This window comes from Mercenaria mercenaria, chromosome 6 (assembly GCF_021730395.1).
Source record: "Mercenaria mercenaria strain notata chromosome 6, MADL_Memer_1, whole genome shotgun sequence".
Classification (NCBI taxonomy): domain Eukaryota; kingdom Metazoa; phylum Mollusca; class Bivalvia; order Venerida; family Veneridae; genus Mercenaria; species Mercenaria mercenaria.
Genome location: NC_069366.1, coordinates 68,821,569 through 68,835,817, shown reverse-complemented (window position 1 = coordinate 68,835,817; position 14,249 = coordinate 68,821,569). Strand labels below are relative to the sequence as shown.

Genomic DNA, 14,249 nt, shown 5'->3' with positions numbered 1-14,249 from the left:
GAAATACTGCTGAAAAACGGCGTTAAACCCAAAACAAACAAACAAACAAACAAAATCTTATACAAGACTGATATTTATTCTAAAACTTTTGATATTGTAATGTGTGACCAGGGTTTGTTCCTTTATATGCTACTCTGTCGTAGACTTCAGTCGTATGAGTGTCACTATGAATATTAAATATGTACTGCATTTGACATTTTCTCGTACAGTTTTTTTAATGAATTAACCCCTGTGTAGACGATTGTCTCTATGTGTATCATATGTCACATACCCTAGCTTATATAACTAAGGTGAGGTTAGTGCCCACCTCTGACAATTTGACCGATACACTGTAAACAGATAAAGTGAAAAATGAGGACATCGTACGCTAATGATGCCGTCAAAAACATCTGTTGTTAAACATGCGTTGGTCAGTAACTAGACCATGACTGTGATAGGAAGTGGGGCGTTCAATAATGTACTGTAATTTCATAGCAATGTCGTAAAATAAAAACCGCATTTTTTAAAATTTAGGTTATAGCTAAAACATACAATCATTTTTAACACAACCTTATTTGAATTATTTTGCTTCAGATACGTCTTTATGACTTAAAATAACAACAACAACAAGTCTACTAAAGACATTATATGATTGGTTAACTTATCAAACAGTTGAATAGCCCTTTTCATTATCAGTACTACTCATCAATAAGTAGATAGATATTAGGCCCGCTTTTTATTTACTTCATGTATTTTCAAATTTCATTTATATGGCATAATAATAATAGCGATGTTTAATACAGACATTTAGTCCATGATTGAAATGTTAAAGCTAGTCACAACCAAGTTAAGTCTACACAGGTCTAGTCTCAAGCAGACAAATAAAGGGTCGTAATCTTTCATCCTTTCCTTGTACCATATCTCAACATCGCCATATCTTATTTTACCCTCTTCTGCAATTTAGTATGTAGTTCCTGCATTCAGTCGAAATTTTCATGTTTCTAAGGCACGCTAGATAAAATAGCGGCATAAGAACTGAAGGTCCGAAAGTGCCAATGAAAAAAGTAGAAGCGAGTCGTTCACTAATATCGGAATAACTCGTTGCCAATAATTTTCATCTTATTGTTCCAAATGTTCTTCTTGTAATCATAGGTCTTAGTGTAACATTTTGAGATAAGGAATTGTCACCCCACCCCTTTTAGTTACATGGCACGATTTTCACGTATTAATGTGTCTTACTGGCAACTGGTGGCTCTGTTTAAAGTATTAACTTGAATGGGAACCTTTTCCGTCTAAGTTACAACTTTCTGAACGTCCCTTGGAAGGAGGACAAACATTTGCGCGAGTATTTTTTTTCAGCAATTTTTCAAATATTTTATGAGGGGCCGTCGATATTTCGAACAAGGCTGACAGCTGGAATTGTCTCGATTTTACAGCATTTTATACTTGAGGGAAACTTGTTATAATAAAAAAAAAGTTGAAATTGCAACACAGCCAGTACGAAATTTTACAGCTGTAAAAGACCTGTATTTTTGTTCAAAATAACAGTCATGCTTATTTCAAATTTACAGATTTTATATAACAACAATGATTTTACAGCTTTAGATTTCAATCTACAGCTGTAAAACGACTGTAAAACAGTTCGAAATATGCAAATGAGCTACACCTGTAAAAAGTTACAGCTGTAAGAATGAAAAAGTTTCAGCTGTAAAAATGCATAAAATTTACAGCTGTAGAAATATTATAGGTGTTGAAAAAGAGTGCATTGATTACTTTAAGGGACGAAAGTAGAGGTGCAAAAAGTTTTAGGATGAATTGCAATCCAGAATGAGAGTAATTGCAATCCCTTAGGGACGGGCTCGTCGTCTTGACAATCGCACATATACATTTGTCTTTTATTTCGTAGCAAATCATATACCAGCGATAAAAGATTGTGTTCCTATGAACAAGATCTATAGAGGAGAGCTGAATACATATACCTGTGGCTCGAAAAATGGCATGTAAAAGATAAAACATATGAGCCGCGCCATGAGAAAACCAACATAGTGGGTTTGCGACCAGCATGGATCCAGACCAGCCTGCGCATTCGCGCAGTCTGGTCAGGCTCCATGCTGTTCGCTTTTAAAGCCTATTGGAATTGGAGAAACTGTTAGCGAACAGCATGGAGCCTGGCCAGACTGCGCGGATGCGCAGGCTGGTCTGGATCCATGCTGGTCGCAAACCCACTATGTTGGTTTTCTCATGGCACGGCTCATATAATACTTAAAGAGAGTTAACTTTGTTAAAAGCAAATTTGTCAACGGTTAATGTGTTAAGCTTTCGGACGTTCAGTTACGAGGAGGTTTTGTGATGCGAGACAAATAAAGATCGCTAACTCAACAAATTTTGTCGAAATTTTGTGTAGGCCTGAATAAAAAAAATTGTTCCGGTGCACTTTTTGTACAGCTGTCATATTGTATATTTGTTCAATCAACACGGCGATTCGACTTCGACGGCAGAAATCAACGTTCAAATATGTATTTGATAACGTTTTAGTTTTTACTTTCAGTTGGGATGTTGACCTTCATTGTGTTTGTATATGATAAAAACTTTCCACTGTTAAAACTGCACAAATAAGTCTGTACATGCATATGAAGATGTAATTAATTTCAACAATGATAACGCCGGTGATCACTGTGTTTCACTGAACAGAACACTTCACATCTTTTGCGCCCAAACTGAACTCTTCCGCAAGTCGTATTACCATTTCCGGTCCTGGCGTGCATAAACAAAGAGCGTGACGACCTAACAGTTGGCGCCATGCATGCGCGAAGAAACAGTTCTCTCATATTTGATCTAAATTTTTACAATAAATTCATATTAGAATCGAAATGATTTATAGCAAAACGGTGCTTTAACACTTATTTATACACTCGGGTGGTTATACGTCGTTCGAAATAATTCACTCGGGCTGCGCCCTCGTGAAATTATTATGCCTGACGTATAACCGCCCATCGTGTATAAATAAGTGTTAAGCACCCTTTTGCTATAATTTATTTGTTAATTGAGTTACACTGAGCAGTTCACATTTTCGGGAATTACTTATTCGTCTGCGCAACCTTCAGTAAGTTATTCTGAACAGTTCACGTTTCATGAAGTTACTCAACCATCTGACAAACCTTTTCAATAAGACATATTGAACAGTTAACATTTCCAGAAGTTACTCACCTGTCTCTAAATTATACTGATCAGTTCAAGTTCACGTTTCCGGGCCTTACTTGCTTGTCTGAGCAACCTTTCATTTAATTATTTTGAACATTTCACGTCGCCGGAAGTTATTCAAATGGCTGTGCATGTTTTCACATACTTATACTGATAAATTCTCGTTAACGAAATATAACTAGATCTATCACAGGTATCGCGGTTCCGTTATAATTATCTTTAATGGATTTCATTACGAGTAGTACTAGACTAATATCAATTGGTATTAATAAATCAACTGTAGACTGTGAGTCCTGACTGAACTCTTTTTTCTTATATCTAAATTAGCATAACCACTCTCATTCACAAACAGCGGAAAATATCAACCAACACCCGCAACATCCGGAAAAGTTTGCACTCATGTAAGACACTGTGGAAAAACATAAATATGATTGTTACATACTATATCTTTAATCCAACTGCACCGCTGTTGTAACATTTATTTCTAATCAACAATAATGACACATATGATTCATTGTTAGATTTTGATATACATTGTATTTCGTTTTATAAAACATACACATATAATTGTACTCTCCTATATACGTAAATATTATTTCACATATGAAAATCATTGTTGCGATAAACCTGTAGATTGCAATCGATAACGCTGAGAGTACGTTGGAAGATTTTTTAATGAGATAGTTTTGTTACTGGATCGGTGCGGGATATAAGTTGCCTGAATGTAAGTAGCGGGTATCTTCTTTTATTCACATCTTTCTTTGTCAGTTCTGTTTTTCTCGTGTATGATTCTTGTACTTTACGTGGAAGGTTGTTGCAAACATGCCTGTAGTCAAGGTGAACAAGTGCAACAAAAGATGTTTTGCAGAAATTATCTGGTGTGAACGTGAGTAAAGTATAATATATAAAGGCTATAGGGGTACTCCGGCACCAGTCCTTATGTAAGAATATATCATAAATTTTTGCGTGTCGTATATTTCAAAAGAGAATGGCTACATAAATGAATTTCAGTACGTGTATTTAAATGACAATTGGGGATATCTGCACAGACTATGCACATAACCGTTTTAGATCCCGACGCAGACACTATTCACATTATTCGTTAATCTTTTTTAACCCTTAGCTGGCTGGCAGCAAGTGATTCTGCCTTTGCGGCCAGTGCAAACCAAGATCAGCCTGCACATCCGTGAAGTCTGATTATGGTCTGCATTGTTCGCCATTAAGTCAGTATATTTTTGGTAAGCACCCCTTTTAACAGTTAATGGTACCGTCCAAATTGAAAGATTGACAAGTTCATTATAGAAATATAGCAGGGTAAGGGTTAAACTAGCTCAGATAAGTTTTACATCTGTTGAATGATTTAATATTTACAGGTAATACATGTGCGTAGTAGTTCGGGCTGGCGGTGATGGCGAGGTTAAAGGTTAGGGGCAATAGTTTCCCACCCAGAGTGTCTATGGCCTTATACATTTGTCTCCCTTTCTATTTATCATATTTTTAAATGATATTGAAGATACCTTTTATTGAAAGGCATTGAAGGGATAGACTTGGTAGCATAAAAATTGTTTATTGTTATATGCAGATGATATCATTTTATTTGCGAAAACAGCACATGATCTGCAAGAATCTTTAAACGTTTTAGCCGAATATCGTGATAGATGGAAACTAACTGTTTATACAGAAAAGACATAAGTTATGATATTTAGAAAAGGGGGAAGGCTAAGCCATAATATCAGTCTCAGATATAAGAATATTCAGTTAGAAATAGTGAGTAAATTTAAATATCTTGGTATCTTATTTACCTCAGGTGGCTCTTTTAATGAGACTGACAAAATGCTTTCAGGACAGGCACTTAAGGCAATTTTTAAAATGAATAAATATCTTTACAAGTTTACAGATATAGGGCCAAAACATACATTAGATCTTTTTGATAAACTCATCATTCCAATTTTGAATTATTCAAGTAAAGTTTGGGGTTTTAATAAAGGTTTACAAGTAGAACGAACACATCTAAGCTTCTGTAAAAGGTTACTCGGGGTGAAAATTACCATACAGAACAGTTTTATTTATGCGGGAACAGGAAGATACAACTTAGTAACAGATAGACATTATAATATTATAAAGTACTGGTTGAAAATTAGCAATTGTGACCAGGTTAATTACACTAAACAAGTATATATTTCTTTGAAAAATTTTATAGATCGAAATCCTCGCAAATAAACTGGGTCTCCAAGGTGAAATTTTTGTAATCAAAATTAGGATTCTATCATGTTTGGCTTGCTCAGAGTGTAGGAGACACAAAGGTCTTTCTTAATATTTTAAAACAGCGTCTTAGGGACATTTACATACAGGATTTGAACACATCTATAAATGAATCCAGTCGAGCACTATTTTACAAGAATATATTTGATTTCAGTTTCAGTAATTACTTAACAGTAATAAATATAAGGAAGTTCAGAATAGCATTAACAAGACTGAGGTTGTCATCGCATAGATTGGCTGTTGAGAGTGGTAGATGGAGCCGTCCAAATAATATACCTTATGAAAATAGAATTTGTACTAACTGTCACATATTAGAAGACGAGTATCATTTTGCCATTGAATGTCAGGAGTAGATTTAAGAAAACAGTATATTAGGAAGTATTTCTGGCACCATCCAAGTTATTTTAAATGTTTGCAACTATTTATTAATGAAAATAGTAAAGATACCCATAATCTCGCAACGTATATCTTTAAAGCTTTTGAAAAAAAGGAGGTATCTAAATAGATAAACTCTAATGTTTAAATAGCTAATACACATGCTTGGGTTATCACAATTGTCTCTCTAAAGCTGTGTTATTACTGATACCTATGAATTACTGAAACAATTGTTAAACTTGTATTTACATATCTGCTATCTTGCCATGTTTAAATAGCTAATACACATGCTTGGGCTATCACAATTGTCTTTCCAAAGCTTTGTTATTACTGATACCTATGAATTACTGAAACAATTGTTAAACTTGTATTTACATATCTGCTATCTTGCCATACATGTTATATTTATTACTTTGTATGTATATTGAAGATATGCTGATGGATCTTGTTTGATTTATTGCATAATAAAGATTCTTCTTCTTCTTCTTCTTCTTCTTCTTCTTCTGTATTGTTAATAGTGAAAATAACTAGAAGTAAAATTATCTAGACACGCTTATCGGCCTGGAAATTCAAATAAAGTGGCAAATGCTCCTGCGAGTCAGTAATTATATATCATACCGTATATATCTTAGATAATGAGCTCGGGGATACGCTGTGACATGATGCTCACAGAATGTTTATTTCCAAAGTGAGCTGAGGTACATGCAAAATATCGAAGCTTCCACTAATTCATCTTAAGTTACATGTATATGATACCTTCCTATTGTTATCCAGGTTTCAAATATTTGACCTTTTGTGTGAAACTTATTTATAAAATCCAAGAGTTGTTTGTTGACATATGGACACGTTTTGTTATAGTGAGCGGTTCAACCATTTCATTTTGTTTTCAATTCGTTTGTTTTCGGAAGTTATCAATATTATTGCATTAATTCTGATCCATTTAATAAAAATATGTTCTAACTGATAACTATCTTTCAATTGAATTTTAGCTCAGAAGAAAGAAATGGAATTTAATACTGCGGACCCGAAAACAAAGTTATTCGCAATAAAATAAATAAGACATTGCATGTAAAGTATATGTGAACATTATTTGAATTTACATTTCTTTTTTAGATTAAACGGTACATTTGACTACTATAGCCGCCTAGAATGAGCGTAAATATAGCAGTGCTGGGTGCTGGTGTGGTAGGACTGTCTACAGCCATCAACGTGCAGCAGTCTATACCTAGTGCACGAGTAACTGTGATTGCGGACAAGTTCTTCGAAGACACGACAAGTTACGGCGCTGGTGGAATGTTTATACCGTCCAGGCTGGCATCGCCTAATGTTCCTGTCGACGACCTCAGGTAAATAAACCGCCGCAAGTTAGCTTACTATTCGATTGCATTATTTTATTTTCTAACACATGGTGACATTTACAACTTACATTACTTATGTATCACATTAGTCTTCTAATGGTTACGATAACAGAATTTCTTCTCTCTGGTAAATTTAAACATCGCACTTAAAATAAAAAAGAACACATCAGGATTGACTTTTCTTACCGTTTTTAAAGCTCTGGTTAAGTGGTCTAATCATGAATATAGCTGGCACAGTGCCAAGAATACCAGATGCTTTGAAAACTTCCAGCAAATCAATTTATGATATTTGTCAGCGGCCCATAAAATGTAGATAAATGCAGAAATTCATTTTCATTTACAATGCATACAACATATCGTCGGTACAAATTGAATATATTCTGTCACAGTTTCAGAATGACACTATAGATACGGACACTATCTTCAACAAACATACTTTGAAAACCAGTTTCAATTTACCATCTGATCAAAAATATTCTCAGAAATCCAGTATCAACATCACGGTCTTTTTCGTCAAATTCCGGTAAACAGCTATCTGTAATAACCGAGGGATACTGATTGTTAAAAATCAATTGCTTGGGTTAGGTGCTATACCAGGTTTACTTTATAATATTTTGTTCTTGATCTCAGAAACTGGTGTCGAGAATCATGGAAGTTTTACAGACAATTAGCACTAAGCCCGGAAGCTGGCGATATTGGGACAATGATAATGAGTGGATACCATCTTATCAACAAGCCCCTTTCTGCTGAGGTAAGATTTACATGTTCAAATGTTTTAAACCAGTTTAGGGTCCAGACTATTGTCATTGGTCAATTTCAAAAAAGTACATCTGAATCAACCTATCAAGTGCTGATCTAGTGTAATAAAACTTGAGCATATAGACCTGTCTTGTATAAAGAATGCTAAGAATCAAACTTGATATGAAATATTTCTAGACCAGTCTCGGATAATTTTCATTGGCCAACTTCAAGTTGTGTGCCGAAGCAACCAGTCAGATACTTGCCTCAGAACTCAAATCGATAAATTTGAAATCAAACGTTTCACAAAATCGAGCCTAAAGTCTAGCTTTTTTAACATTATATTATGTCGTGAAGTAAGTCAGATATTAACAGAGGCACATAATTTCAAAAACGATCAGCTAGAATAATTCTCATGTGCCTGTTCAGACATGTTCTTATCTTTCAAAAGTAGCTTTATGCATTTTACTGTCCATGTTGTTTACAAAGTGATTCACAATCTATCGTGTACATGCCAGATCAGAAAATAAAATCAGTTGCCTAAGATATCTGTAAAGAAGATATGATGACAAATTGTCTAAAGCAAATGTTTTGTTACTCTGGTATGGAGATATAGGCAAATATACCCACAAGTACATGTATACAAGGAATTTAAGCTAGCACATTGGTTTGCTCATTTTTGGTTGGACTGTCGGTAGACAATCTGGTTTCCGATCAAGAACAAGAGAACGCTTGGTTTTCAAATGCTCAAACTTCATAGGATGATTGACAGAGTTCTGTAAAAAAAACCTCCTTTTTTGGGAAAGGGGCTGTCAAGGGGGAATTATCTTTTGGGGGTGGGGGTCGAGGAGGAGGGGAGCAGCAAGTCGAAGGTCACTGTGACCTTGAGACTGAAAATGGTTTCCGCTTAAGAACTGTAGACCACTGCCAAACTTCAGCAAATTACAGAGGAGATTGCCTGTGGCCAGTAGATGACAACTGTTGCTCCATGGGGCGAGTAGGTCATAGGTTAAGGTCACATTAATCTTGAGAGTGAAAACGGTTTCCACTCAATAACTAAATAACACTTTGGCCCAACTCGTCAAACTTGAGCGCATTGGTCTAAAGTCGACACACCTTCCAAAATGACTACCTGTAGTCGTAGACCAGTCGGTCAAGGGTCATTACAAGGTTACAGTGACCTAGACGTAAAACGGTTTCTGCTTAATACTAGTAATTAAAGAACGCTTGGCAATCAATGTTTTTAGTATTGTTGCCCGTAGTCAATAGATGACCCCAACTGTTCATTAGGTCATTTGGTCAAAGGTGAAGGTCATTTCATGCAAAATTTCATACCCACTTTCATCCAACAGACCATCAGGTGGCATATGTTTTATAAAACAGCTCTTGTATTTAAAAAATGCTCGAGGAATTACTTTTAATAGATTGAGTATATTTTGTTGTGTTTGAAGGTCTCATTGGAAATAAGACTTTCATCGTATTTTATGTTTTATGGTCTATTGTTTGATTTGTAAAATAAAGAGTTATTTGATTGCTACTATTTTAGTTAATATCATTGTTATTAGTATCAAATTTTATTTCGTGAGTGTTTAATAGAATTTTACACTGTGTCATGAAAACTATATTGTACAGGATTTTAAGGGTTCTACATTTAATTTGAAACAAAAGAATAAAAAAAAAACAATAGTATTTTAACATTTTCTGACATTTCACAGGACCCCCTGTATCAGGAGTTTGTGTTCAACAGTCAAGAAATGTCAAGGTCAGAGCTGAACGACCTCGGCTTTCAGCAATTCCGGTTGGTGTCTATATATATTATGAAGTAACTGAAAGCCTGAATTAAAAACCAGTATCAAAATGTAATCCCGTCCTACACTGTTAGTGATTTTTACACAGATTTGAGTGCTAAACGCCTCAGACATATGTTGATTTGAAGTTCAACGGTCTTTAATACATATGTTGTATTTATTTCTTTTCAATATCGTAAATATAGGGATTTTGGTATTAATATTAATCAACTTTAAATAAATATCAGAAACAATTCAGTAATGACGAAATTGTTCTGTGCTTTCTGTCATTATGTAGAGCACAAAAAAAAATGTTTCATTTCAGAACTGGATATCGTGTGACCACTGTAATAATTTATATGAGAAAATATTTGACGTGGCTTCAAAAAAGGTAAACGCTTTGCTTTTTATATCGGATATCAGTTACAGACTGCACACTTACATAAAAATGATCTGAGCCGTGCCATGAGAAAACCAACATAGTGGGTTTGCGACCAGCATGGATCCAGACCAGCCTGCGCATCCGCGCAGTCTGGTCAGGATCCATGCTGTTCGCTTTCAAGCCTATTACTATTAGAGAAACTGTAAGCGAACAGCATGGATCCTGACCAGACTGCGCGGATGCGCAGGCTGGTCTGGATCCATGCTGGTCGCAAACCCACTATGTTGGTTTTCTTATGGCACGGCTCATTTTGGAAATTTTCTTTAGTAGAGACTGGAATTTGATCATTAGATGTCAGTTCTAACTTAAGGTGTAGAAAACAGGTAAGGAGCTTTGAGAGAGTTGGGAGAGGGTGTGCAGGATCTTTTGAATTTCGACTTTACCTTGGTTTATAATTGAATAACCCAACACCTATTTAGTCAATGACTATTTTAAAAAAAAATTTGATATACAGTCTTATTTTAAAAACTGAAACCTGAGTATAATTGCAAGTTTTCTAAGTTGTGTAGCCATAAAATAACTGAATAGTATCAAGTTTTAGAAATTGTGTAAAATTCAAATCAATGCAGTAACTTGTAGTGTGAACGTTGATTTAGTTTTCTTGTAACAGGTTCGAGCAAAATGGCGGAATGTTTGAGAAAAGGCATGTAAATAGTATAGGAGAGGTACTGATACCATGAATTCTTTCATTCAAGTAATCAGCCGCTAGGAGATTTAATGAAATAAAAAGAATTTAGTTATATTAAAATCTTTGAAGAAGTCAAATAAATAGTAGTCACTTTCGACTAGCCTTTTCTTGTTCTCGTTTTCCCTAATTATACATAGCTTAAAGAACTGTTTTTCTTGTGTTAACAATTATTCTGCTTGCATACTTAATAATGAAAAAAGACACACATGCGCAGCTTTCAGAACAGTATGATGTTGTAATGAACTGCTGTGGTCCCGGCAGCGGACGTTTGGTCAGTGATACTCGAACTCACCCAACAAGAGGACACATTGTCAGGGTATGTTATATTTTCTCTTCATGCACGAGAAATGTTGAGTAAACATTCCTATTAGCTTCACAGTTTTCTCTTGAATCGATCTCAAGCAGTACTATGTTTGTCAGATTTAAATACTTACACTTGATTACAAGTATATTACATGTATATATACAATGATAATTATAATCTAGAAAGGAGTAGATATCCAAAAAGGATATGAACCTTGAATAAATTTACTTTTTTATATATCTTATTCATATCATCTCAGATAAAAATTACCGTAGTTTCTCCAGTCTCCGAACGATATGTCGGCATATTCCGACCTTTACGGAAAGGCGTGCGCATGTTGAGGTATATTTACGTCCGAAAAATGCCGCATTGCCTAACAATAATACGTAACCACATGGAAATTGTCGAGTGTCAATACTAATCAACTACCTTAAGACAAAATACAAGCTTAGACATCTTGACTGAAAATTTTAACAGGAAACATGGACGACATGAAGAGTGTGCTTATTTTTTTCTGTTGTAGGTGCGAGCACCGTGGATCAAACATTGGTTTCTAACTGACGGTGAAACATATATAATACCTGGGTAAGTGATTCCTGTTCAGAAGGTGCGATATGTTACATGTGAATTAGGTCATTATGATCGATTCTTTGTGTTCATCTAACAAGACAAAGAATTTTGTACCCGATTATTCGTAAAACTTTTGTATCTTGTATTTCTGGTATCTTCTGGTTAACGCTTCTGAGATTTTTTTTTCATAATTGACCTTCACGTCCGTTATAATTAAGATTTTTGTCTTCTAATATTTATAAGTCGGTTTTTTTCGCCATTTCTTTTTACTTATTATCAGAACTAACAATGTATGTTCATACTACTTATTCTTCTCTTGGAAATGGTTATTTATATAACATATTGTGATATAATATATAAATATAACACGAACAATTACAGGGAAGACCTTGTTGGACTTGGCACAGTGAGACAAGTTGGCAACACGAGCCTCGATGTGGATCCGCGCGATACCAAAAACATTATTGAAGGATGTGAAAAATTGTGTCCTAACGTGAAAGTAGGCAGAATCCCATACATTCTTAATATAAATTGTTACCAAACTTTCTAAAATGCTTTTTGTTTTTAATATCGTGAAATTGGTTAATCGCTTGTAACTGACCATTCTAAAACAAAGGCGCATTTTCCATTCGCAGTTGGTTATATTACAATCCAAATACAACCATCAAAAATCACCCAAAAGTAAGTCTTCCCTTTTTTTTGTGTTATCCCTGATATTGATTTACTGATATGGTTCATTACATATGCATATTTCATTGATTTTATTATTTTTTACCTTGCTGATATTTCTTGATATCACATCATAAATGTTGTCATTGTAGCCATGTTGTCAATATCGAAAAAAAAACAAACAAACAAACGCTGTCTGATAGGTAAAACGTATACTTTTCTTAGACTTATACATTTTTATTAATATATTATAATATGTCACTATTTGTGACTAAAATATATACCTTTCTTGTCCGGACAAACAAAATACACCTTTGACATTCGGCAATTTCAAGTCTGTACCAAAAAACACCGAGTCTGGTTTACAAAATTCAGCTTTGTAATATTGAATCTGTGTTTTAAGTCAAGTTTGGAAACGTGTCTAAAAGCCTAGGCGTAGGACTTCATCCCTTCCTACCACAGCATCCGAATAGATCAATCGTAAGTTTGCATTCAGGAACTGATATCCAAACTCAGTTTTATAGCCTTCCAACTTTGTGAACCTTTTGAATTCTTCGTCAAAATACGTTTTTTACACAGACGAAACCTGAAACTATTGAGTCAGACGGTGTGTACAATGCATATGAATTTTAGAAATATATCTAGTATGCCTGGTTTGTTCATTGCATAAGTGAGATAACCTTAATCTCTACGATAATTATGAAGATTGTGTTCCGAATGAAATATATGATAAACTTGAACTAAAATCCAATTTATTGCAGGGAGCACAAGTAGACCATGAGTGGGTGGGGTTACGACCTGGTAGAGATAGAATTCGTCTTGAACCGGAAGTGTGCCATTTTGGGAACAAAAGACTCCCAGTAAGTTGTCTAAGAGGCTTTTTTGTCAAATAGTACGGGTATAATCCTTTTAGATCCTGATAGAAACGATTGCTATTAAATTTGTTATTGTAAACACTGTTATCAGTAAATGCTTCTCTGTCTGATGATGGATCAATGGTCATATTTCAGAAGTTCTTACGGTGATCAATAAACTTAAAAGATGTTTCTAGACTCTAGACCAATACCACCAACTTGTTACCCCAATATCTCACGGATGAGGATGCCAGTAAATCTGCCATACTGCAAGAGAAACACATGACTTATTCAAAAATCATACCCCCAGGCTGAAAAAGGTAGTCATGCCACCCCCTCACCCAAAATTAACTAAGCTAACTTAACCTGGGGTAAACAGCAGTAATATTATAGAATGAAATACGATTTTGTTCAATTTTGTTACTTTTCTTCAGTTTTGTTACTTTTCATTAACAGGTAGTTCACAACTACGGACATAGTTCACAAGGTATCGGCTTATCCTGGGGCACTGCAGTTTATGCTGCTAAACTCGCTGCTGAAATACTGTCCTCAAAATCTGGATCGAAACTTTGATAGACTTTAATTCATTTAGATACCACTAGAAGTTACTTTTACCCGCAAGTGCGATGAGATTGAAATACGAAACAATAAGAATATTGAAGAATTTGATCATAAACAGATAGTTCTTCAGCTTTATTGTTATATTCATTTGTTATTTATTTTGTAATTTATGCTTTCCCCATTGTTATTCTTTTTACCCCAATAAACTGTCGGCAATGTGAGGAAAGTGAAAACAGTTTCATATTCGTGTTGATATTCTGCCGTGCGTAGAGGCCCAGTATTACTCCCTGAAAGAAGGAGTACATATTTTCACTGTTAAAGCTAGACTTAATACTCCTTTTTTGTTTACAAAATCCGCATTTACACACAAATTGTACACATGTTTTATTTGGGCCGAGTGAACGCGGTGATACCATGAAATGCAGTCGCAATTGACGTCACATATTTGAACGCCAGTAGGA

General features: G+C 34.9%; 1 protein-coding gene across 1 annotated transcript; it reads left to right on the top strand.

The window, feature by feature from the left end:
- The first annotated feature begins 3,675 nt into the window (after window positions 1–3,675).
- On the top strand, window positions 3,676–14,024 carry LOC123548670 (D-aspartate oxidase-like). The gene is made up of 11 exons (XM_045336144.2): window positions 3,676–3,904; window positions 6,931–7,163; window positions 7,806–7,926; window positions 9,629–9,711; window positions 10,026–10,091; window positions 10,753–10,807; window positions 11,045–11,146; window positions 11,658–11,719; window positions 12,086–12,203; window positions 13,135–13,233; window positions 13,684–14,024. Exons 2-11 carry the CDS (start codon window positions 6,967–6,969, stop codon window positions 13,798–13,800), a joined length of 1,020 nt encoding a protein of 339 aa, XP_045192079.2. The 5' UTR covers window positions 3,676–3,904; window positions 6,931–6,966; the 3' UTR covers window positions 13,801–14,024.
- The last annotated feature ends 225 nt before the right edge of the window (window positions 14,025–14,249 follow it).